Source organism: Suricata suricatta, chromosome 7, assembly GCF_006229205.1.
Source record: "Suricata suricatta isolate VVHF042 chromosome 7, meerkat_22Aug2017_6uvM2_HiC, whole genome shotgun sequence".
Classification (NCBI taxonomy): Eukaryota; Metazoa; Chordata; class Mammalia; order Carnivora; family Herpestidae; genus Suricata; species Suricata suricatta.
In genome coordinates this window covers 129,330,221-129,357,183 of record NC_043706.1, presented here as the reverse complement: position 1 = coordinate 129,357,183, position 26,963 = coordinate 129,330,221, and the positions used below count along the sequence as shown (strand labels likewise).

The window sequence follows — 26,963 nt, the reverse complement described above, 5'->3', positions numbered from 1 at the left end:
TTCAGATTCTGTTTCTCCCTCTCTCTCTCTGCCCCTCTCTCACTTGCACTCTGTCTTTCTCTTGCTCTTTCTCAAAAATAAAGATTAAAAAAATAAAATTTAAAAAACCATAAAAGGACTATTTAGCTCTTTCTGCTAAAAACACTATTGGGAAAAAAAAGAGGACTAAAATATTTCATGGACACATTACACAAATACTAATAATATACCCTTTACATATATATGATGGTTCTCAACATTCTGTTGTACAATGTAAACTCATTCTTCTCATTTATCTATGTTTCTTACCTTCCCAAACATCTGCATTTCTAAGATTAGCTCACCAAGTTAATATATATTATATATGTGGAACTTGAGAGCACAAAAGACATAGACCGCCCCCCGCAGTTCACTCTGGGGAGAGGTGCAGAGATGCTGTGTATTTGAGGGTCTCGCCCTTTGGTCCGTGGGCTCTCTCAGTGGAACGCAGAGGCGCAGGGGCTGTGCACGGCACTGGGCGTACGGGGGTGTGCTCCGCAGACCTGGGCCCGCCCCCATGTGGCGAGCCTTCACTGTGATTAGGCACGGCTCCAGAAAACCCGCCCTTCACATGTCTTTGCCATCCCTGATAGCTCAGTCACTGGGAGAATAAGGGTAAAAAGATTAGAAAATGACTGTCTGTGGCTGATCTTGTCTTCCATCTGACATAGGTCAGTATGCATATTGGAAATGAAGCAAGACTTTAGAATCCTAAGAACTTGGCAGCCCTGATCATTTGCCTTCTACAGGCACACAGAGCATAAGCAGCATATGGAATGTGACTGGCTGACTCGCTGTCCAGCCGAGGTTCCAGCTTGCTGCGAAGAAGGAGGGGGACTGCCGTGGGCTGGTGGGACACCAAGCTCCTCCCCCTGCTGCTGTCTGATGCAGTGAGGGCTCATGAGAGGAGCCGTCCAGGTCAGGGGTCCAATCCAGCTCAGATTCCAGCAGGGCTGTTGATTTATTGCAGCTGCAAAGGGGAGCCAGATCGTTATTCAAAATACTTTTGAGGGGCCCCGGGATGGCTTAGTCAGAAAAGTGTGTGATTCTTGATCTTGGAGTCGTGGGTTTGAGCCCCATGTTGGGTGTAGAGATTACTAAAAAATAAACCTAAAAAAAATTTTTTAGTACCGTGGTGTCCTGGGCATGCACCAGGGCCACTGGAAACATGGCATTGGCCCCAGCCACTCACTCCTTGTGGAGGACCACTGAGCCCAGAGGGCTGTCCTGGAATCCAGTGCTCACTTGAGCAGGAACCAAGTCAAGTGCAGATTCTTGGAGGAAAGAGCTGGTAGGAAGAGGGCATGGGTATCCAGTTATCCCCACAGAAGTCTGACAAGGATTGCTCTGTACAACCAAGGTTCCTGGATGGAATGGAAGTGTGGATCCAAGCAGAGAACTAACACTGTACCAGCCCAGTGTTTGCCTGGTTTATTTACTCAGGCCAGTTTTCCAGGGCTCCAAAGGTAAACTGCCAGTTATACATTTCTGGCCTTTCTCCAAGATGATAATAAAATGTATCTGAAGTGGCAGAAAGTTATGTGAATCACTGAAAGGCTACTTGAGTATAGATCTTATATATGTAACTTTATACAGAAAATTAAAAAGAATGGATGTATTATTAACTGCTGTCTGGAATCACTCTCTGGCTGGATTGGAATAACAAACTATGAATTAAAGTAATAAAACACCACCTAGAGACATTGAAAACTGGAAATGGGGACAGACAAATTGGTCTTGCAGTTAATAACCCAGCAGTAATGGTACCCACGGGTGGCACCGTCTGGGGGAAATAGACGAACATATACCCCTGCTTATGTGATAATTTGGTTGACCTTTGGATATAGATGCTTTCAAGCTTTGGGGGAAAAAGTCTATTCAAATGCCAAGCCATTAAACACTTCCAATATGATCTAGATTAGTGGTGAAGACATTAGTAGGATGGAAAAGAAGACACCTGAACTTATATTTTTAGTAATGTTTAATCTCCTCCTTTGAATTTTTAGTATATTTTGTACCATGTTTAATATGTTAGTATACTGGTACATGCATATTTTTATTGATGGAGGTGTGTGTTTATCACTCTATATAGACAGTATACAACACTATATGTATTGATCAGATGCATGGTCAAAAAAATGTAGAGACCCTGATCTTGTAATAAGTGGATAAGTTACAAATTTCATTCTATCTCCAAAGCTACCAAGTAATAAGTAAAACCTTGTGATATTTATGATTTTCATGTCATGAACTTAAAGACGTGAGCAGTAGGTGTATCCTGCTTGGTATTCAAGGTAACAGTTTTCCTTCACTTTTCCTCCAAGCTCCTTTTCTGGAACAGAAGCAAATTCTCCTTTTCAGGCCCAAATTCCTTTGCTTCCTCTTCTTTCCGAGCTTATCTCACCATTTCTTCTCTTCTTCCTCCTGGATCAAGGTATCTTCAAATCGCCTTGTACCCAGATGGACCCCTTTCCCAGGCCCTTAATTTAACTGTATCCAATGGAGTGTGTATCCAAGATTTCACTTGAGCCTGTCCTATGCTCAACCATCTGCCTCAGTGGATTATCATAATCTGTGACTCTCCCGTGTCCTGAGAGAATTATCTAGTTCCTGCGTGTTTCCCTGGAGAATTACGGAATTCCTTATGACCTACTTCTAATCTGATACCTTTACTCTGCATTAACCAGTGTCAAGGTCACCTAGTTGTTGTGTAGCTAAGTCTAGTAAAGTTGGCTTTACTAGAGTGGGGGAGTGGGGGAGTGGGGGAATGCCTTTCAAGAAAATACATGTAGATCTTTTAAATTATGCTGTAGATTAAAAACTTTTTACAAGTTCAGGGGTGCCTGGGTGCCTTGGTCAGTTGAGTGTCTGACTTTGGCTCAGGTCATGATATAGCGGTGTATGGGGTCAAGCCCTGAACTGGGCTACATGCTAACAGTGCAGAGCCTGTTTGGGATTCTCTCTCTCTCTCTCTCTCTCTCCCTCTCTCTCTCTCTGTTCCAACTTGTATACATGCTCGCTCTCGCTCTCTCTCTCTCTCTTTCTCTCTCTCTCTCAAAATAAGTAAATAAACTTAAACAAAACAAAACAAAACTCCTGGGGCACCTGGTGGCTCAGTGGGTTAAGCGGCTGACTTAGGCTCAGGTTATGCTGTCACAGTTTGTGAGTTCAACCCCTGTGTCAGGCTCTGTGCTGACAGCTCAGTGCTTAGAGCCCGCTTCCGATTCTGTGTCTCTCTCTCTCTCTCTGTTTGCTCACGCTCTCTCTCTTTCTCTCTCTCTCAAAAATAAATAAACATTTAAAAAAACAGCTCCAAAAGGGAGACAATTTCATTATTTGAAGAAAATAAATTCATACTACCCAGTAGCTAAAGGTTCTGTTTATTCTTTATAGCAGTAGGGATGCATAGTAGTCAACAAATAGGGTTCAATAGTTGAAAGTTAATCGCAGTCAAAATGATCACTTAGAAAACAAGAATACAAGACATGGCACGTATAAGGACATAGCATGTATAAAATGGTGTCTCTAATAAAACATGTTCAGCCAGCCAAACGCCATGCAGGGGTGGAACGGTGTCAGGGGCCCCCAGAGACAACGGCATGAACAAGGGAACCCGGGGGAGACGCCTGAGGGAGCAGAGCCAGGGCTGCAGAAGACCGGCGCTGCTGCCTCACCGTTCCCACCTGCTAGGCAGCGCTGGCCTGGAGATGGCCCTGAGACCGAGAGCCCACGGGGACGCCTCCGAATGGAGTCAGGAGGCCAGGGAGACCCCCCTTTCTCACAGCCAGTTGCTCCAGCTCAGACAGTTGGATGTTTCCCCCGTTATGTGCATCTCTCAACCCCAAAACATTTCATGTTCGTTTAGTCTTTGTTAATTGTGACACAGTGAAGTGTTGACGAGATGGCTTTCCTGTGACTTGAGACTTGTTTATGAACAGGATGCTTGAATGTTTGCTCACGCTACCACTTCTTTTGTGACGATGGCTGTTGCATTGACATCACGCTGGCTTGCGATGGAGTGGAGCAGTGTCCTGATGGGTCCGATGAGGCTTTCTGTCATAATTGTGAGTCAGCTGCATGGCCTTTTCGGGCAAGGGGGAGATGGATGTCTTTATTCTCATATAAAATGCAAACTCAGTATTGCTCCCTTTCTGCCCAGTTTTAGGTATAATTTTGTGTGAATAAGCTATGCCTTAAATTAAATGAACATTCAAGTATAAGTCTCTAATCTGAGTTACAAATGTCTAATGTTATGTTGCTTACCTTCTTCAAAATTTGCTTTGTTTTCTAAAAGATTCTTCCCCACCCTAAAAATGCTGTGTAGAATATGCTTTTTAAAAAAACTAAAGTGGAGGCGCCTGAGTGGCTCAGTCGGTTAAGCGTCCAACTTCAGCTCAGGTCATGATCTCACAGTTTGTGAGTTTGAGCCCTGCATCAAGCCCTGTGCTCTGAGCTCAGAACCTGGAGCCTGCTTTGGATTCTGTGTCTCCCCCTCTCTCTGCCCCTCCCATGCTCATGTTCTGTCTCTCAGTAATAAATAAAAATTTTTTTAAATTAAAAAAAACTAAAGTGAGTTAAGATTTTGTTTTGATAAATTTTTAAGAAAAGTTTTGATGTACTAGAGTGTGGATAAGTCAGGACTGTAAACCAGTCTTAAAATGTCACCTACACACACAAAAGGGCCCTGCAAGAAAGAAGAAAAGCTGCTGGTTTTGAAGAAGGTTGTAAGATTTCAAAACCTTAGGCTTAAGCTTTGTTGTTGAAGTTGTTTAATTTTTTTTAATGTTTATTTATTTTTGAGAGAGACAGAGACAGAGCATGAGTGGGGGAAGGGGCAGAGAGAGAGAGAGGGAGACACACAGTCCAAAGCAGGCTCTAGGCTCTGAGCTGTCAGCACAGAGCCCGGTATGGGGCTCAAACCCACACACCATGAGATCATGACCTGAGCCAAAGTTGGACACTTAACTGAGTGAGCCACACAGGCACCACTTAAGCTTTGTTTTTGTCAATTTATTTGTGACATTTAGAAAGTCAATTATTGGAGGAAGAGAAAGTTTCCCCATTTGAAGAGAAGAGAGGGTAATTTTTTATGGGGCTCTAACATGGCTTAGATGGTTATTATTCCCAAATATCCATGACTTTGAATCTATTGCAAATTTAGTGGTTTTAGTTACAGTTCAGGGGAGAAACCCAGCCACTAACAGTAGCTCCTCCACGTTTCAGTGGGCCTCGAGCGGGAGACGGTGCCCCACACAGCAGCCGCCCAGCCCAGAACCACAGGACCCATCAAAGATGCAGCAGGGGGCTCCTTCTTGGAAAAGTCCCAGAAAGTCACCGTCCCAAACCGGCCACCGGTGTCATCAAACACAGAGAAGAGGAATCATTCCACTCTCCGGGGACCAGAGAGTCAGACTGACCCTGTGATGCCAGGTAAGGACCTGAACAGCTTCTCCACAAACAGCCTCGTTTTCTCCAGTGACACTCGGCTCAAAATGCAGGTGATACTTGAAGAGTGTTAAAGAAATAAAAGAAGGAAGAGAGTTAAAATGAGAAATGTGGTCAGAAAGGAAAAAAAACCCCACCCCATCTGACATTCGCAATGATTATCGTCAGAAACACCTACAAAATTCATTCATACATTCAGACATACTCTGGGAGTCCTGGGACATTTGTTAGTAAGTAAGTTCGAATTAGGAGATTTCAACCCCTGTGTTCAGGAAAACAGCTGCCCTAAGTGTGACATTTTAGGTCATTTTGAGGTGAAGCAGCATGACCCTATATATTCATCCCTGGAAACCCTCTTGACGCTACGCAAGTGAAAGTAAGGGAACTACAGGTCATATTGTAATGGCTGTTTGTGCTAGCACTTCAGTTTATGCTCCCTATTTAACTAAGTCTGTAAGGTTTTGTTTTTACTAGTAAGGCTAATAATCTTAGACATTCACGCTGCTAAAACATTAGCATTCTGTCATCTTCAGTTTATTTTTGCTTATTTGTATTTGTATTGCTTGTGACATGAGACAGAAATATAGAGTATCACATTCCTGTATGCTTTTGTAAATGTCTTTTCAGTACTCAAACTCTGCATACCTTATATGGAAATAATCGGTCACTATTTTAATAACTTCTTTATGAAACTGTTTTGTTCATTGCAGAAGACGCAAATAGTAAAAAAGGAAAATGATTTAAAATACCACCCTTTACTGAAAACAACTTTTAATATTTTGGTATATTGTTTCCAGTCCTTTGTTTCTCTGATGTTTAGAGTTTTTTTATATTCTGTATTTTTAATGTTTATTTATTTTTGAGGGAGACAGAGAGGGAGCTAGAGTGTAAGAGCATAGTGGGGGAGCGGCAGAGAAAGGGAGACACTGAATCCGAAGCAGGCTCCAGGCTCTGAGCTGTCAGCATAGATCCTGACATGGGGCTCAAACCCACGAACTATGACATCATGCCCTGAGCTGAAATCAGATGCTACTGAGCCACCCAGGTGCCCCATCCACTGTTTAGATTTTAAGTGCCTCTATACAGATATGCCCACAGAAATATTTTGTGAAGGGTTTTGTTTTGTAGAGCTTCCATTAGGTGCTTTCAGCTGCCCAATTGGGTCTAGCCTTTGTTAACACTGCCACCTAATGGGTAAATCGGTCCATGTTGCAAAACTTAACCATTAATAGTCTGTTGCATTTTTTCTGGTCACTTTATTTATATACATACATGCACACACTTATTCACTTTTTTTTTAGTGTAATTAATATACAGTGTTGTAGTTTCAGGTATACAATATAACGACTGAACAACTCTGTACATTGTACATTGCTACGTGCTCATCATGATAAAGTGTCTTCTTAATCCCCTGCACCTGTTTCACCCCTCCCCCAGCCAGGCCCCCTCTGGCAGCCACCAGTTTGTTCTCCATATTTAAGAGTCTGGTTTTTGTTTTTGTTTTTGTTTGTTCATTTGATTTGTTTCTTAATTTCCACATACGAGTGAAACTGTGTGGTATTTGTCTTTCTCTAATTTATTTCACTTAGCATTATACTCTCTAGGTTCATCCATGTTGTTGCAAATGGCAAGATTTCGTTTGTTTTATGGCTGAGTAGTATTCCATTATATATATTACATTATATATGTAATATACATATCCATTATATATGTAACATCTTTTTTATGTAACATATATAATGGAATATTACTATATACTATATACCATACTATACCATATATATTACATATACTATATACCATATTATGCCACAATATAATTTTATATATACATATATCTACTTCTTTATCCATTCATCCATAGAGGGGCATTTGGGTTGCTTCCATATCTTGGCTATTAGAAATAATGCTGCAGTAAACAGAGGGGCTCATTATCTTTTCAAATTAGCGTTTTGTTTTCTTTGGGTAAATACCCAGTAATGGAATTACTGGATCATGTGGTAATCTATTTTTAGCGTTTTGGGGAACTTCCGTGTTGTTTTCCACAGTGACTTTACCAGTTCATATTCCTACCACCAAAGGAGTGTACAAACCTCCTTTTCTAACACGTCCTCATCAACACTTGTTATTACTTATCTTTTTTGTTGTTAGCCATTCTGACATTGTGGTTTTGATTTGCGTTTCCCTGATGATTAGCAATGGTGAACACCTTTTTGTGGTGCTGTTGTCCACTTGTATGTCTTCCTTGGGAAAATGTCTGTTCAGGTATTCCGCCGACTTTTAATGAGATTATTTATGGGTTTTGGGGGGAGGGTGTGGGGCTTATTCAGTTCTTTATACATTTTGGATATTAACCCATTACTGCATCTATCATTTGCAAATATCTTCTCCCGTTCAGTAAGTTGCCTTATCATTTTGCCGATGGCCTCGTTTACCACGCAAACGCTTTTTACTTTAGTGTAGTCCCACTACTTTTTTCCCCCTTGCCTGAGGAAACACATCTAGATAAAATTTCTATGGCTGACATTAAAGAATTACTGCCTGTGTTTTCTTCTAGGAGTTTTATGGTCTCAGGTCTCACATTTACATCCATAATCCATTTTGAGTTTATTTACGTGTGTGGTGTAAGAAAGTGGTCCAGTTTCATTCTTCTGCATGTGGCTGTTTTCCCAGCACCATTTATTGAAAAGACTGCCTTTTCCCCATTGTATAGTCTTGCTTCCTTTGACCACAGAGCTGCAGGTTTATTTGTGGATTTTCTATCCTGTTCCATTGGTCTATGTGTCTGTTTTTTGTGTTGGCACCCTGCTGTTTGGGTCATGACAGTTAAGTAGTAGATCTTGAAATCTGGGGTTGTGATACCTCCAGCTTTCTTCTTCTTTCTCGACTTTGCTTCAGTTATTTGGGATCTTCTTTGATTCTGTATAACTTTTAGGATTATTTGTTATAGCTTTGTGGAAAATGCTATTGATATTTTGGTAGGATTACATTAAATCTATAGGTTGCTTTGGGTAGTATAGACATTTTAACAATACTTGTTCTTCCAACCCATGAGCATGGTGTATTTTTTCATTTTTTTGTGTCAGTTTCAATTTTTGTCATAAGTGTTTTATAGTTCTCAGAGTACAAATCTTTCACCCCCTTGATTAAGTTTATTCCTAAGAATTTAATTCTTTTTGGTGCAATTGAAAATGGGAATTTTTTGTTAATTTCTCTTTATACTACTTCATTATTAGTGTTTAGAAATGTAACAGATTTTTGTATATTAATTGTGTATCCTGCAACTTTACTGAATTCATGTATCAGTTTAGTAGTTTTTTGGACATTTATTCACTTTAAACAAAATTAGGAACACATTATGTTTATGAAACTTTTCTTCTTCTCAGGAGTATTTCCGTGTGTTATTACATACTCATCAAAAACCTAAACTACTTTTTTCAGTGTTTATCTATTTGAGGGAGGGGCAGAGAGAGAGGGGGAGAAGCAGGCACTGTGCTGATAGCAGCAAGCCGCAGTGGGGCTTGAACTCACAGATAGAAAGACCATAACCTGAGCCAAAGCTGGATGCCTAACCACCCAGGCATCCCCAAAATAAAAACATAAAGAACATTTTTTTTTTAATGTTCACTTATTTTTGAGAGAGAGAAGGAGAGACAGAGCATGGGAAGGGGAGGGGCAGTGAGAGAGGGAGACACAGAATCTGGGAGGGAGACTAGGCACAGGTCACAAATGGTAATGCATTTTTTAAACTTGTTTATTTTATTTATTTTTTAAATGTTTAATTATTTTGAGAGAGAGAGAGAGAGAGCAGAGGAGGGGCAGAGAGAGAGGGAGAGAGAGAATATCAAGCAGGCTTCATGCTGGCAGCACAGAGCCTGATGTGGGGCTCGAACCCACAAGCCATGAGATCATGACCTGAACCACTGGGTGCCCCGAAAACAAAAATGTTAAGAAACAAAACAAACAAACAAAAAAGAAAGCAAACAAACAAACAAAAAGACTCCTAAATACAGAGAACAAACGGATGGGTGCTGGAAGGCAGTGGATGGGGAGATAGGTGGAACAAGAAATACAACACAATACTTGACAGTCCAGAGTGGGGAAAGTGGGAAGAGAAGGACGGAACTTTGAACACGGAGAAAGGGTCCCCCCAGCCTGTGATGGGTTGAGAAGGCAGCTATCCTCGCCCTCCCCATCCCCAAGGCCACCAGACCAGCGTCCCCAGCCTCTCGTTTCATGGAGTTAAGTTGTGCTGTACCCAGCATGACATAAATAGATTTTAAAATGCATTCATCACCAGAGGCACCTCGGTGGCTCAGTTGGTTAAAGTGTCCAATTTTGGCTCAGGTCCTGATCTCATGGTTGGTGGGTTCAAGGCCCACATCAGGCTCTGTGCTGACAGCTCAGAGCCTAGAGCCTGCTTCAGATTCTGTCTCCCTCTCTCTCTTTGCCCCTCTCCCACTTGCTCTGTTTCTCTCTCTCAAAAATAAATAAAAATGCTAAAAACAATTTATTTTTAATGCATTACCGGAGTGCCTGGGTAGCTCAGTCAGTTGGGCCTCTGACTCTTGATTTTGGCTCAGGTCATGATCTCATGGTTTGTGAGTCTGAGCCCTGGTTCAGGCTCTCTGCTGACAGAACGGAGCCTGCTTGATATTCTCTCTCTCTCTCCCTCTCTGCCCCTCCTCTGCTCTCTCTCTCTCTCAAAATAATTAAACATTTAAAAAATAAATAAAATTTTAAAATGCATTACCATTTGTGACCTGTGCCTGGAGTTTACAAGGATCATCAGCTAGTACAATAAGGACAATCTGCCACTTCCTTCCCCCACAGACATGTTGTAAGAATAAAAAACTTAACTCACTGAAGATATGTTAAGGAGATACTATCATTAATACTGATAATATAGTACAGAACATAATGAGATGCAGTTTTTCATCTGTCACACTGTCAAGGTGAAAAATATTATCAACGTATGAAGCACAGAGAAACCAGACTCCTGCCTTTCTGGTGGGACTAAAATCACCAGTCTCCTAGAGGGCACTTTCAGAAGCATGAAATCTGTATGTGTCCTGATCCAGTTATCCTACACCTAGGAATTCATCCTGCGCACGTTATTACGGGTAAAGTGAAGGAGTTGTACAAATTTCCAGTCACCCGTGAATGTCCACTCCGCACGCGCAGAGCCCCGTGGCGCCTGTGTTTGTCCCGCACGCAGTGACCCAGTGGCGGACTTGTTGTGAGATGTGCCCGCATCTGGAGGGCCTGTTCCCCGTGTGGTCCAAGTCGTTTATTAGCAAGGCTGCCCTCTTCCTAGCTGAGCCAGCCACGGGAAAGACATCTGATTTCTAGCACTGCAGAGTGCTAGAAAAGTGGTGTGTCCACTTTCACGTTAAATCCACTTCTTTAATTAAAAAAAATGTTTTCAACATTTATTTATTTTTGAGGGAGAGAGAGAGTGCACACTCTTGCACTCACACATTCAAGCGGGGGAGGAGCAGAGAGAGGGAGACAGGATCCAAAGCAGGCACACAAGCGTGGAGCCTGATGTGAGGCTTGAACTCACAAATCGTGAGATCCGGACCTGAGCTGAAATCAAGAGTAGGTCACTTAAGCAAGCCGCCCAGTTACCCCTTGAATCCATTTTTTTGGAAGTTGAGAATACATGTCCAGTCCAGCAGGTCAACCGAATTCTTTAAGGATCCAGACTGAAGCACGGGCTTGGGAGAATGCCTGGTCTCTGTAGGGACACGTGGGGGTCTGCCTGCACTGTCTCCAACTCCCCTGGTGAAAATGCCGAAGCCCCACTCTTTGGCTTATCTCTGGAGGTAACCGTGACCCGTTTGCGTTGTTATGGGAGGTGTTTCCTCCAGAGAGGATATCCTTCTAAAGGATATTCAAAAGTTTTTTGGGGGCGCCTGGGTGGCTCAGTCAGTTAAGCATCTGACTTCGGCTCAGGTCATGATCTCACAGTTCATGAGTTCAAGCCCCACGTCGGGCTCTGTGCTGACAGGTCAGAGCCTGGAGCCTGCTTATTCTGTGTCTCCCTCTCTCTCCGCCCCTCCCCCGCTCATCCTCTGTCTCTCTCAAAAGTAAATACACATTAAAAATTTTTTTTAAAGTTTTTCATGTGCCCTACATTTTTCTTGGCTATTTCATCATTTCATTATGCTGGACTGTCTCTTATGGAGAACCCGTCCAGAAGTTTACAAAATAACATTTCTGAGGAGGTGGTTTGAATTTGTTGAAGCCTGATGAGCAGCACAGCGGAATAACATTATGCTGCAACGTGATGGCAGGAATCAAGTGTTTTCTCAAATGAACGGATCGTGTCCTCACACAATCCAGGACATCTCCTGGAGAGAGCGCCTTCTTACCTACTTGTCAGGCATGCAGTGTGGCCTTCCAGTGAGGAGTGAGCAAGAACAATTCTGTTGTCTGTGCTAGTTGACACGTGGCCACGGGAAGGCATCGTGCATTCTGGAAGGAGGCCCATGCTGTAATCACTTTCCCAGCTAGTGTCTCCACCTTCCTTCCAGAACACATTTGCATGTGCAGTGGCGACTGGAAATAAAATTAAAACAACATCTACCCAGCTCCCAGCTAAGCGCGGTACGCGTTAACACAATCGGTCACTCAGAAGAGGGAAAACGTAACTTCCTAAGACATTAACTTTTCTAGAAGGACCATTACCAAAATGAGTTATTTGCAGAAGCAAATGCCGTCTTTGTCTTGTTTGTTCTGACCTGCCACACAGGAGTGTGTGGATAGCACCACGTGGAACGGAGCATTTCCTGTGGTGTTCTGTCCAGGAAAAGTGAATCAGGCAGTCGGAAATGGCAGAGAATTCCTCCCTGAAATGTAGAAAACAGAAATGAATGTTTCAAACACCGACTCGGGCAGGGCAAGTCCCCCGGAAATTCTAGAGTCTGTGAAAACTGTGGCTTCTTGAGTCTCCTATGTGTGCTGACCTCTCCCTACTGCCTGGTCTCTCCTACCTCCTACGGCCCTGGCTTCCTCTCCCCAGGCGTGAGGGCACTTAAGAAAATACTCTTCAAATTCGACAACCGAAGATCCAGAATGAATTTGTTTAGTTTTTCAAATGAACCCATCTCCAAGGCAAGATCCCCTTTCTAAGGCCAATTAACCTATTTCTCTGCTGCATCCTTAATAGAGAGCTTTATCTCAGACTTCCTAAGGAAATAGTTTGTGATTTTGCCTAGTTATTTTTCTATTTGCCTAGATATTAGTAAAAAAAAAAATACAGTCTAAACTCTAAGTTCTTGGATCTGTGACTTTGAGAGCAGTTTGATTCAATAGAAAAGCTCCTGCTCTGGGAGCCTGGGTGGCTCAGTCGGTTGAGCGTCCGACTTCAGCTCAGGTCATGATCTCGCAGTTCCTGAGTTTGAGCCCCGTGTCAGGCTCTGTGCTGACAACCCAGCGCCTGGAGCCTGCTTTGGATTCTGTGTCTCCCTCTCTCTCTGCCCCTCCTGCTCTCAAGGTCTGTCTCTTCTCTCAGAAATAAACAAACATTAAAAAAACATTTTTTTTAATTTTTTAAAATATTTTTTATGCTTTTTATTTATTTTTGAGAGACAGAAAGAGACAGTGCAAGCAGGGGAGGGTCAGAGAGAGAGAGAGGGAGACACAGAATTGGAAGCAGGCTCCAGGCTCTGAGCTGTCAGCACAGAGCCCGATGCAGGGCTCAAACCCACGAACAATGAGATCATGACCTGAGCCGAAGCCAGACGCTCAACCGACTGAGCCACTGAGGCGCCCCAAAAATTTTTTTTAAAAGGAAGAAAGAAAAGCTCCTGTTGTGGATGGGTCCTGGGTTCCAGTCCCAGCACCACATGGCACTAACCTCCAGGCAGTTAACATCTCTGAACGGTGTCTCCTTGTCTGAAAGAGGGTAACAGTGTCTTCTCACAGTGCCGCCGTAGGGATGCATGAGCTATTTTGTGTACATGTAATTCATGTCTCTTAGTACTGTCAGTGCTCGATGAATTTTTGCTGGGGCTTTCAAGTCCAGTAACACTCACTAGGAAACCCGGGTAAGAGAGCTACAAGCCTACAAGACCGTTAGTTCTAATAAAAAATAGAAACAGTGCAATGGTGGTCCCAGTACTGAGTTCCTCTTCAGCATCAAGGTGAAGAATCTCTCATCTCCGTCAGAAAGAGACAGGGCTAGGCAAGATTGTGAGTTTAGTTATTTCATATTTTTACACTGGATAAAAGACAAACCAGTGAATCCTCTGAAAAGGATTGGATTTTGGTAAATTTTATTTTTTTTATTCCTGGCTCAATTATTTTTAAAAAGTAGGACATAGGGGCGCCTGGGTGGCTCAGTCGGTTAAGCCTCCGGCTTCAGCTCAGGTCAGATCTCACATTCGTGGGTTCGAGCCCCGCATCAGGCTCTGTGCTGACGCCTAGCTCAGAGCCTGGAGCTTGCTTCCTGTTCTGTGTCTCCTTCTCTCTCTGCCCCTCCCCCTCTCATGCTCTGTCTCTCTGTATCAAAAATAAATTTAAAAAAAAAAAGTAGGACATGAATTCCCAGCCATGTGATCTTCCCACTTCCAGATTTATTATTGGAAAGAGTACTTACTGAACACCTGTCACTGAGCACTTCTTTGGTCTTTTTTTCTTTTTTTAAGTTTATTTATTTATTTTGAGACAGAAAGAAAGCGTGGGAAGGGCAGAGAGAGAGGGAGGGAGAGAGAATCCCAAGCAGGCTCCGCAGGGCCAGCACAGAGCCCGACACAGAGCTTGAACTCACAAACTGAGATCAGGACCTGAGCTGAAACCAAGAGCCGATGCTCAACTGACTGAGCCACGCAGGTGCTCCCACTTCTTTAGTCTTATAGCAACCTGGTGATATGCAGAAATCATTGGCGGCATTTTATGGACGAGGACACTGAGTCACAGAGAAGTAAGGAACTTAGATAGGTCACGCAGCTAGAGAGCATTAAAGCCAGAATTTAACTCAGCAGTCTGAGTGCAGCCCCAAGGGGTTGATGGCTTAGGCAGCAAGCCTCACAGTGTTCAAGGATCCTTTCTCTTAGCTACAGAGATGGGAAGCAGCTACAGTTCCCTAAGACCTGCCTGGATGGTACTTTATGTGAGGGCACTAGAAGCTCAGAAGGCCGAGATCTGGGGGCACCTGGGTGGCTCCATCGGCTGAGCAACCAGCTCTGGATTTCGGCTCAGGTCATGATCTCACGGCTCAAGAATTTGGGCCCCATGTAAGTGTAGAGCCTGATTGGGAGTCACTCTCCCTCTCTTCTGCCCCTCCCCTGCATGCACTCTCTCTCTCTTTCTCAAAATAAATAAACTTAAGAAAAAAAGGAAGACCCCTCTGAGTGCTGGAGTAGTCAGGGTTCGCTATTTATAGATCTTCGTTATGACTTTCATGGGCCCATAAAAAACCCCAAAATATTAAACTTTATGACTGTGTTGGTATAGAGATTAATATAACACAGGCTATATTCACTCTTATATATAGGCATTATTATTATTATATCCATTGTTTTCTTGTGAGGTTTTAAAATGTTTATTTAATTTTGAGAGAGAGATCGGATACAAGCAGGGTGGGGCAAAGAAAGAGAGGGACACACAGAATCTGAAGAAGGCGCCAGGCTCCAAGCTGTCAGCACGGAGCCCAACATTGAGCTCAAATCCATGGACCACGAGCCAGTGATCTGAGCCAAAGTCAGACGCTTAACCAACTGAGCCACCCAGGCGTCCCGTTTTGTTGTGATTTTAAGAGAAATTTAATTGAAGCATTTTTGTGAGGTTCAGTGCCCATTGTGCCTGGTGGACAGGTGGCCCCTACCTGTGATAGGCATGGACGTTCTGCTCTTGCTCTGAAGAATGGGCAGAAAGAGTTTGAAAACATGGAAAACAAGGGTTCTAACTGATAGCATGTGTGAATGGCTTTGAGAATGACAGTTTTTGAAGCAGGGGATCCCAGTTACCCAAAGTGAAGGGTGTTTGTTGGGACTGGAGGGCAAGATGGGGAACTTGAAAGTCCTGCCGAAGCATCTGGACAGGAGGAGTCAAGAAGGAGAGGGACAGGGTGCCTGGGTGGCTCAGTTGGTTGGGTGTCCAACCTCAGCTTAAGTCATGATCCCGTGGTTTGTGGGTTCAAGCCCTGCATGGAACTTTGTGCTGGCAGCACAGAGCCTGCTTCTGATTCTCTATCTCCCTTTCTCTCTGCCACTCCCCTACTCGTGTGCAGGTGCTCTCTCTCTTTCTCTCTCTCTCAAAAATAAACATGATTTTTTTAAAGGAGAGTAACATAATTTGGTCCTTAAAGCCAATTGAAGAAAGATCAGTATCCATCCATAATAAAGCTTTCATCCACTCATGGAAAAATGAGAAAAATAAGGACAATGCAGGGAGTTTTCTAGGAGACTAAATTCATTCAATTCAAAGAACTGTCCTTTTTATGTATCATGTTTTGTGGATTTACATATTTCCTTACTTTATACTGAGGTGAAGGCAATGGCCCTCTTCAATGACCATTTCTTTTAATGTCTTGATTTGGCAAAATAAAAAATTGACAACCCTAAATTGGCTCCAAAAATCATTTTGAAGTTTTAATTGGTTCACAAAATCCAAAGGTGTTGAAATCAGCTTGCCGTGTGGAATGACAGCTCAGGTACTCGATGGCCCCAGGGCCCCAGCCACCCCATGGCTTCCGTGCAGTATCCCTGTCCCCATCCTACTGGGACACAGGTCTCCAGCCCCAGGCAGCAGTCCCTCTGTCCTTGGGCTGAGCCGCCCCAACACCTGGCTGGCTCTCCTCGTTGCTTCCCAGGGTCACTCTCTCCTTACAGTCTCTCCCTCCTCCCCTTGGGGTTCGGGTTGGGAGTGCAGCTTCCACCGCAACTGTCAGGCGGACAGTAAGAGCAGTCCACCTGGAAGTGAACTCTGGTCCTCTGGCTGCCTTACTCCCGCGTCTCATTCTCTTTGGCCTGCAGCTTATGGAGGACAGCCAAGTTATTGGCTATATGCAGGTGGCGTGTATGGGTCTTTTTAGAGTGACACACCGAGGCACAGCCGAATGTAGGGAGCCGGCTGTGGCCTTGACCATGAGAAGCAAACATGGGTTAACCTTGTACTGATCTGAGTGAGTGGGGATGAGGAGGCTTTGCAGATGCGTTCTAGTAGGAATGTCTGAACGCAGAGTGCTTGAGTTACAGGTGACGGAGACCTACAGCTATGGCAGCTGAGGGGCCGTCGTCAGGGATATTTCAGAGTGTCATGGATGGTCTGTGTGACACAGCTACTGATGGCTTGCAGGGCTGAGTGAAGAGGAGTGTTAGGGATGCCTTTATGAAGAACAGGTATTTGCAAGTCCTGCCTTTCTGGCTCTATAGGGACTGGCAATAACTGTAATTTTCCATTCTTGTGTTGATTTTTGTGATCCCTAGTAAATCCAGGCATATCACTTAGTACAGATTCTGAAGGATTTTACAAATACTACCTTTAAGTAGCCTTATTTCAATTGCAGGTGTTCTGAACATATCTGTTGATGACATATGAGTAAAGAAGCTATAAACTTTTGTTTCTCAGTAGAATCCCTCATGTTAGCTCATCTTTTCTAGTTTATTGTCACTGAGGATACTATCCCACAGTCTCACTTGAGATCACACACAGCATGAGGCCAACTCCATTAGCTCAACCATTATCTTGTCTATGTAATAAGCACACAGATGCTGTAAATTCCTAGATAGGAAACGATTTGGTGGTACAGCCATGGCTTATCAGACCTGGGATAAAAGTCCTAAGATTTGATCTTTCTTACTATTCGCTCTCAACTGTATAACATAACTGAATAGAGTTAATAATCAACAACATATCATTACATCAGAAGTGCTGGTTTCCACTGCCCAGCAGTTGGACACACCTGAGTGTAAATCCCAGCCCTGTGACCCACTTACTACTCAAAAGAACCTGGCCAGGTGCCAGGCCTCTCTGACGTAACCAGAAAACAGAGCCAGGGGTACACGCCAAGAGGTGAGAAAGTCAAATGACAAATCTGAGTGCCTTATGCAAGCTCACTGTTCATTTTTTAAAGAAAAACTTTTGTGGACTGTTTCTGCTTTTCATGGTATGAATTGCAGAGATCACCCTTGACTTTTCTAACTGAGATCTTTCCTTCCTTCTCCAGGGTGCTGGTAGGAATTCTAGAACACGTGCCTTTCCCCCTTTCTCTGTCCTTTGTTCGCATCCTATACTCTGCATTCTAAAGTTGGCACGTTAGTTACCTAGTGTTGGAGTATCAAACACAAACCTAGGTTTACTAGAGAAATAAATGTTGTAAGTCCTTTAAATCCATCCTAAGAAAAACAGATAGGCCTATATTTTCATGTCTGTTTCCTGAAGTTTCTGATGTACCTTTGATATATGTTCTCTTTGTTTTGTGTAGATAGTGGTTCCTCAGGGAAGAACCGAAAAGAAAAAAATTATATTTTTGAATCAAAGAGCGATCGAGGAGGAGGAGAACACCCAGCCCCAGAAACAGGTAAATCTAGAATTTGCAAATTCATTGCAGAGTATACACGTGTAGAACCACATGTCCTCCAGTTGATGAAACTGTAAGAGTCCAGGACAAGAGCAGAGATCGATCTGTGGCTCAGAAGAGTTGTGGAATTCTCCCCTCCCCATCAGGCTGCATCTGTGGGCTCTTGAACCAGTAACTTCACATCTTTGGACCTAGGCCTCCTCTTTTCTGAGTTGATTGGACCAGATTATCACTATATTCCCTTCCAGGTGTAACAGTCTATGGAAAGAGTAATATTCAGAGCACAGAAGTTAAGAACTAGATATTCATGGCTCTAGAGTCTGATGCCAAGGTTCAAACCATTGCTCTACCACTAAACTCTATGATCTGCGGCAATCCTCTCTCCCTGGTTCCCAATTCTCTTCATTAGTAAGATGGAGAAGACAGCTGTCACTGCCTCCGAGTTGTTGGGTGGAGAAATGGAACCATTAATGTAAACCATTTAGCACCCTTGTGTGGCTCTTAACATAAGCCAAATAAATGATGGCTATTATGTTTGAGTTAGTTATAAAGATCTTAGAGTACCTCGTTCTCTGCAGCTGCTCAGTGATGGAGACCAAAGGCGATGAGGAGAGAGTGTGGGAGGTTGAGGGACTATTTAGTGAGTGGAAGAATATCATAATTCCATAATTATGGTTGCTTTTAACTAGAAAGAGAACACTTTTGACATGGTTCTGCAGAAAGGTAGGTTTTAGTCATAAATTCCACAAACTAATTAGTAAAAGAAGATTTAGGAGAACGAAATATGATTCTTCAATTATAGATCTGAACACGGAGAAGATGTTTTTACCCTAGAGTGTTCTTTGTAAATCCGGACAAAGTTAACATATAACCATGAACCAATGCATGGCCAAAATAATCCAGACATCAAATACCTTGACGCTGCTCCGTCTGCTGGCCTTGGCTGTGTCCCCAGATATCTGAATAATAAGGGCCCTGTGCCCTATCGACAAAGGGAGGCCAGGCCTGCCCCTGCCCCTGCCTACATGTATGCAGGAAGCCTCCCCTCCATGTGGCCGTGGCCACTCCGGTTGTTACATATTATGAATGTCACTCCAGCTCATATGCACAGAATACCCAACTCATCTCCTTCGCTGGTTCCTGAGAAAATTACATCACAATGTGTTTTATTACGGGTCAGAAAATTTTAAATCTCAAATTACCCAAGCTAAAAACAATGAAGAAAGAAACCATGCCAAGTGAGTATTAAAAAGTCCAGAATAACTTTCAGTATTCAGTGTTTTTTTATGGAAAATTTCATTTTCCTTGTCATTAAAGCATTTAACAGGAATCAATCTGACAGCTCAGCTACCGAGTAGCTGACTCTGCAGGTAGAAGGGTTCGCTAGATTATATGTCTGCTCTGTTGTTACCACAGCTGCGTCTGCACTGCACTCCTGGGGCTGGGGTCGCCCACCGCAGCCCCTCCCCCTGCGGCCTTGGCACTGGTGCTCTTCACACAGATCGCACACATTGACAAGGGCAGCCTCTAGGGCTTTCCTTGCCCTGACCCGGCACAGCCTCTTCCCCTGCTACCCCTCCCCGAATGTGACTACTCCCCCATGTGCACCCACACCCTTCCTTTCCCTCAGTCCTGAGGGAAGGGGTGTCCCCTCTTTCCAAGGTCAGTCTCCCCCTGACCTTGATGCAGCCCCTTATATCTCCTCAGGAACGTTTCTCCATCATTGATTAACTCTCTGATGTTCTTCCTCTGTTTCTCTACTGGCTCATTCCCCCAACAGCTGCAGACACATTCAGATCTCTCCCAACACAGAAAAACACAGTAGCATCCCTCCATCCTGTCTCCCTGTAAATGAATTCGCGATTGCCAAGTCCATTGGCCGCTCTGGGCTTCACCCCACTTGACCTCTCCTTAGCATTTGGTTCAGCCAAGAGCTTCCTTGAAATAATCTCTCCCCTGAGCTCCCGAGACTCCCCTCTCCCCTGGCGGCCCTGCCACTTCTCTGATCCATCTCTTTCTGTTCTCTTAGCTTCTCTCCTTTAGTCTGCCCTCCTAAATGTCCGGCTCCCTCGGCCCTGGCCCTCCTCCTCTCCCTTGCTCTCTGACGATCTCATTCACCTTTGTGGCTACAATCACCGCCTTGACGCTAAAGACTCTTACGTAGTTAGTCCAAATAATCCAGAAACCTAATAGAAATTTCGACCTGGATTATCTATAGATATCTCAATCTGAAAATGTCAGAAAATAAACAGATCTCCCCCCATGCACCCCAAACAAGCTCCGTCATTCATTTAAACAAAAATCTTATGAACCAGATACACAAACTGCATCTTTCACTTGTGCACTTCCTATATAATTCTCTCATAGTAATCATACTTCATTGTATTTTTCACGTAAACGTTTGTGCACCCAGACCTGAAGTCATTAACATAATGCTCTCATCCCCCTTTGGAGAAGTTTTGTGGTTCTGGAGCTGCGCTGTCTGGGGCCCTGCCCTAGCTCCACGCTGACCGTGCAAACTTAGACTGGTCACTTAATTCTTTCTTTATTTTTGAATTATTTATTTTTATTTTTTAATTTACCTCCAAGTTAGTCAGCATATAGCACAACAGTGGTTTCTGGAGTCGCATCCAATGACTCGTCCCCTGTGTAAAACCCCCAGTGCCCCTCCCCCGCTAACCCATCCCCCGCACCCACAGCCCCTCCAGCAGCCCTCTGCCGCTCTCTGTATTTAAGAGTCTCTTAGGTTTTACCCCCTCCCCTCCCTTCCTCACCCCCCCGTTTTTATATTAGTTTTGTTTCCCTTCCCCTATGTTCATCTGTTTTGTATCTTAAATTCCACATATGAGTAAAGTCACATATATTTGTCTTTCTCTAATTTCACTTAGCATAACACCCTCTAGTTCCATCCGTGTTATTGCAAATGGTAAGATTTCATTCTTTTTGATTGCTGAGAAATACTCCATTGTGTATGTATACACACACACACACACACACACACACACACACACATCTTTATCCACTCATCCATCAACAGATGGACACTTGTATCCTTTGGATAAATACCTAGAAGTGCAATTGCTTGGCAAGAGGGTAGTTCTATTTTTAATTTTTTGAGGTCTTTCCACACTGTTTTCCAGAGTGACTGCACCAGTGTGCACTCCCACCAGCAGTGCAAAAGAGATCCTCTTTCTCTGCATCCTCACCAACATCTGTTAGTCACTTAATTCTTGCTGTCTTAGTTGCTTCATTGGCAAAATGGGTACACTAATAGTACCAACTCGTGGCGGTTGTGAGATGTAGACTTGAGCCATGAAGCACCTAGCGCAGTGCTGGCACTCTGAGCGCTGGCCTGTCACTGACCGCCGGCACTTAGCTCAGGCTCCGTCACATGGCTCCCAGTTAACCCTGAGTGTATGGACAGTGAATGAAATGAAGCATTACAGAATCAGCTTCTGCAGGGGACATTTTGGCTCCTCTAAGTCTACCAGTTGGCAAGGCCCCTGCAGCTAAAAATGGTTCCACCATATCATCTCCACACCTGGCCAGACTCCAGAGAAACTGGGACTAAGAATAGGGCCTGCTGAGCTTGATAAGAAAGACCACTCTGGGGCGCGCCCTGTCCCTTCCAGACTCCTGCGAGCCTGCGCAGGCCGCATCTAGCCCGGTGCCCGCGTCCAGCCCCGCAGGATGAGCCAGGGAAGGAGAACTGCAGAGACTTCCCCTTCACCTGCCTGAGCCGGAGTCACGCCAGCGTCTTCTGAAGGTCGCTCTCAGCAGTGGTTCTACCGGCTGAGAGTAGGTTCTCTGGAGTTAGAAATGAAAATGTTTTTTTTTTAAATTCTTATTTTAAGAGAACGAGAGAATCCCAAGCAGGCTGCACGTTGTCAGTGCAGAGCCTGATGAGGGGCTTGAACTCATGAACCCTGAGATCATGACCTGAGCTGAAATCAAGAGTCGGATGTTTAACTGACCGAGCAACACAGACACCCCCAGACGTATTTATTTTTGAGGGGGAAAGAGAGAGAGTGCACAGGGAAGGGGCAGAGAGAGAGAATCTCCAGCAAGCTCTGCACCACTAGCATGGAGCCCTACGTGGACCTCAAACCCATGAACCGTGAGATCATGACCTGAGCCAAAATCAAGAGTCGGACGCTTAACAGACCAAGCCACCCAGGCGCCCCAGAATTTAGTTTTAAAGAAGTTTGGGTTTGAGAACTAGACCTGCCATTGGCAAGCTGTGTGCTCTTAAGAGCAATTACTTAACCTCGGCACCTTAGTTCATCTATAAGACGGTGATTACTTAATTGACTTGTTCAGATTAAATAGCACATGCAAAGTGTTTATAACACAGTGAATTGTAGCGGTTTCTGTGACTGATCACTGACCTGCCCTACTCTCTCTAATCTTTCCACAGGTGCGGTGCTGCCCTTGGCCCTGGGTTTGGCCATCACGGCTCTGCTGCTTCTCATGGTGGCGTGCCGGCTGCGCCTGGTGAAACAGAAACTTAAAAAAGCTCGTCCCATTACATCTGAGGAATCTGACTACCTCATAAATGGGATGTATCTCTGAGAGTGTCATTTAAATAGCTGGGGGCGAGGCTAGTTCACGTCTAATTTATACATCGTGGGTTCCAGATATTTAGAAACCTCTTTGGATTGAGCTGGGCTAAGAAAATACCAAAACCCCAGAAAATTCTGCAAACCCCAAACTTTGGTTTTTGTTTATTGTAGAAAGATTTTTCTTTGGGAAGGATGTGAGATATTTTGAAATTCTGAGAGCCCATCAGAGTAAAGACTCACAAATCGAATTCTGAATTACATAAGCTGTCCCTGAAAATAGCAGTTTGCAGTAGGCCAGGCGGAACATTCAGCGTTGGAGGGGTGGCCTGGGAATGGCGATGTTAACCCTTTACTGTTCAGAGGCCAACCACTGGCCCCCGGCAACCCGGAACCACGTTCTACACAGCTTCCTCCTGCTCCTCGCGCTAGGCCTCCAGGGCCCTCCTTTCTCCTCTAAAGCCTGTTTCTATGAATGGATCTCAAGTGAGTTTATACCTTCAATGAGCTGATACCTAGAGCAGGAGTATCGGTCCTAGAGCCCCATGGCCCTGTCAAAGAGGCCTCACGGAAGGAGAATGGAAGCTTATCCCAGTGCCTCTGACATCACGTCCTTTAGGGGCCGCCTCATTAGGCCGACCTTTGGGCAAGAAATCCCAGACTCTGGATAACAAATAGCTGTCACGGGGTCGTGAGGAGCTAGGAAGTCCTGGGGAAGGAGAGGTGGCGGGTCAAACATTTCCACACAAACTCGGCTGGGGGCGAAGTGGGAGGCCGGCACTTAGTCCTTCCTTGAATCTCCTCAACTCTGCTTGATGGTCCAGAACGCAGAGCGCGGAGTGGATTCCAGGCGCAGCTTTTACAGAAATGCCGCGCGTTTCCGTAGCAGCAGGGTCTTTCAGCCGGTGGGACTGAGCGCTTTCTCCACGATTTACTTAATGCTGGCAGACGTTGTAATGGGCAATCCGCTGACGCCAGGCTTACAAGTGCTCCCAGAGCGTGAAGCAGGCTTGCACAAATTCATCTTTGCGGGAAACCGGCATCTAGCTTAGCATCTTTTCCCTGTTCATCAGTCTGTAGGATTTTAACGGCAAATTATTCCCATCATCACTTCATGCTAGGATTATACATGTTCTAGAAGTCATTCTCCTTGAGAGGAATGTGCCTGTCAATACTCGCGTGATGTTACTATTTACATAATAACGGCTTTTCCTCATCAGTGGCAAATCTCCTAAAATACTTCAACACATTGTAGAACGTTCTATTTTCAGACTGAAACCGAGGTAAGTTGTTCCTTTGACAGAGGGCTTAATTTGGGTTAGAAATATAACGAACCCATTAACAAATGGAAAGTTAGTTCTAAAAAAACAAAGAAATTGGTTATTTTTATGTCTGAGAAGTCCAAGCATTTTGTTGAATATTTAGAATGGAGCAGATTTAAGCTCTCCTCCAGGGCAGGTTAGAGAAAGGACAGCTCGGACGACCTGAGGCCCTCGCTGCTCGGTGTGTGCCTGGCGGTGTGCCGGCCCAGGGGACAGCGCCTGCAGCCACACCCGACAGGATACCAACGGCTGAGGGCTGCATCTGTCAGCACACCTTTTATGGTTCAGTACTGGAAGGCGACGACATGAGAAAAGATGTCCACATCTCCATGTACAATATCTCTTTGATAAACTGACTTTTCTTCTTATGCTTTTTTAAACAACCATTTAACCTAATCATCATCGTAAATTGCTATTATTTACTGAGCTGGTCCTATATTACCCGGATTTAATCCTATCAACCTTATCTTGCAAAGGGGAAATTAGGAATTAGAGAAGGAGAATCAAGGTCTATAAATAGTTGTATTGTCAGATGGCCCGAATGGGACTTTTGAAAGTCACCTTACCTGTGAGTATCTGATTGAAGGGGCTGTGCATCTAAGATGATTTAAAAATAACTTTAAAGGGAAAGTTGTCCGCAGTTTACCGCTCAAACATGTTCCTGTATCTCACGCGTCTTTTCCTGAGAAAAGGCCCAGCGGAGCTACGTTCCGGAAAACTCCGGGCCTCTCTCCTCCAACCCTCCTGCAAGCAGACAGCTGGTCTCCATCCTTCCAGAGGCTCGAGTGCCTCCAGGCACTTGAGCAGCATGGTGTTCTCTTCCGCGGGAAAATAACACAATGTCTTCATCTTTCTCTCCCTCACGTCTCATAATCTGTGATTCGCTCCACGATTCACTTCCATACTTCCCAGCCCTCCTCAGTCACTGACGGCTGTTTCATGTTGCTCTTTATTATATTTTCCCGCAACTCGAACGTGGAGACGCGTATTTCTATTTGTTCTTCAGTTTTGCTGTTCAAGGCGGGCCTAGCTGATGACTTAACTGGACTTCACGTACATAAAGGTAGGACAGTGGCTGCGCCCCAGGACACAGGGCCGCCCGGGTCCTCACACGTGCTGTCTGCGTCACAGTCATGGTGCTCTGTAACAGTGGCGTCTGGGCCTGTGGTCGTCCCTGGGGGTCCTTAAGTTACGCCAGCCCCAATTTGATGTTTGGGGATTGCACCATTTTGTTCCTATCAGAGGGACCCCAATTATTTGTTTTCTCTTCTGGACTCCAAGTTTTGTCCAACTGTTGGTGTTAAAACCGAATGAGGATTTCTAAAGAAAAACTCCCAAGCCAAATAGAGAGAGGGAAAAGCTCAGTTTGCTGTCACAAATGCTCTCATTTCCCTGGCTTTTTAAGCAATTGTGATGCTTTTTCTTGGGTGCTGGCCCCACTGTTCCCAGCTCTTTTGTCCTGCTCAATTCTATCTAGTATCCTAAATAAAGTGCATATTTTATAGCTACTTTAAGAGCAAACAGATTTTTTTTTGGTGGGTAAAGGTAAAACCGCCAGGGATGAAAATACGGTTAGACACACCAAAGCTGGATGTGTTCAGAAATGAACTGAGTGCTGAGGACTGAGCCTCCCCCATTCGCTTCATTTAGGCCTGGGAATGTCTTCATTCCTTCCTGCTCATTTGAATCCTTCCATCACCTCTGTTTTTAGTCTTTATATTAGTTACCTCGCTGTATTTTGGAAAGAGATCAACTTACAATATCATTCAGCTTAAAGATGTTTTTATATAGTTATTTCAAAACATAGGAGACTTCTCAAAACACATTTTAAAATTATTTTAACTTTTACCAAAAAGCTTAGAGATTTTAAAATTGTACTGAGTATACAGACTTAAAAAGTTCTTTCATTTTCATTCGAAATCATTTCATATGACTGAAGACCCAAAAGCTCAAAAATATCAAAACTCTGTGTTCCCATATTTAAACAAAGCAGTTTCACAGATGAAAATGGAAAAATCTCTAAATGTGTCATCTAGAGATGTGTGTATAGAAGAATGAAGGAATCAGTACCATGAACTATGCAACCTGAGATCACGCCTGCAAATGTTTGTTGTTGAAGGGGAGAGTCTGAGACTCCTTGACACCCCACCTGTAAGTCCGGCTTTATCCAACTCTGTCCCCTACAAGCTCATCACATAAAGGGGTCAAGATGCTAAAGAAGGGCAGGTCTTTTTCCCGAGAAAATATCTTTTTATAATTGATTTACACCTGACACAATCGTGTTCACATGGAAATTCTGCAGGCTCTTTCATCTATAATGTAATTCCTAAGCAAAATCCTGACAAGATAATCACCAAAAAGCCTAAATAAACAGGGCTGGCAAAAGAAATTACTCCATGTGATGTGATCCTTCAGGGGCGGGGTGTCACAGTGTCATGTCTGGGGCATGGGAACTCAAATATAAATGTCCTCAGCTGGCCCCGGCCCCTGGATTGCCACTCTCGTATTTAAGATGTCCTCAGGCGGCAAACACCTGCCCTTTGGACAACGATGTATTCTGATGCCCATCCGATGAGGACACTCCGAGTAAGAAGGAGTTCTTCAGCTCCAGCAGCCCTCGAACTTTCTCTCGTGTTGGAAAGGAAGTGAAGGGAAAGGAACGAGGGGAAAGCGAGAGGGAGGAGGATTCCCTGGCTCAGGACAGCCTCTATGGGAACTAAAAGTCAGACGTTCTCTCTCGCCAGACAAGGAGCACTTCATAAAGAATCCTGGCTCAGACAACACAAAGTCGGTTATAAAGGTAAAGCCTCAAGAGGGAACTAACATCTACCATGAGAGCACTGGGGGAAGGGTTAGAGATAAGAAACTCTTGGACTTGTTTCATTTTTATCGTATTACGATACACAACTTCTGTGGGCTACCTGAGACAGCCAGTTTTCTTCACGCAGGATTTTTTTTAAAAAAACTTTAATGTTTATTTTTGAGAGAGAGGGACAGAGCATGAGTGGGGGAGGGGCAGAGAGAGAGGGAGACACAGAATCTGAAACAGGCTCCAGGCTCTGAGCTGTCAGCACAGAGCCCAATGCCAGG

At 44.2% G+C, this 26,963-nt stretch overlaps 1 protein-coding gene across 1 annotated transcript in view; it reads left to right on the top strand.

The window, feature by feature from the left end:
* LRP11 (LDL receptor related protein 11) overlaps nucleotides 1-26,262 on the top strand; it is a 63,413-nt gene extending 37,151 nt beyond the window's left edge. Inside the window, exons 8-11 of the mRNA XM_029943250.1 lie at nucleotides 3,957-4,082; nucleotides 5,242-5,448; nucleotides 17,897-17,992; nucleotides 22,410-26,262. Coding sequence (XP_029799110.1) covers nucleotides 3,957-4,082; nucleotides 5,242-5,448; nucleotides 17,897-17,992; nucleotides 22,410-22,564 — 584 coding nt within the window. The 3' untranslated portion in view covers nucleotides 22,565-26,262. The remainder of the gene's footprint in view (nucleotides 1-3,956; nucleotides 4,083-5,241; nucleotides 5,449-17,896; nucleotides 17,993-22,409) is intronic.
* The last annotated feature ends 701 nt before the right edge of the window (nucleotides 26,263-26,963 follow it).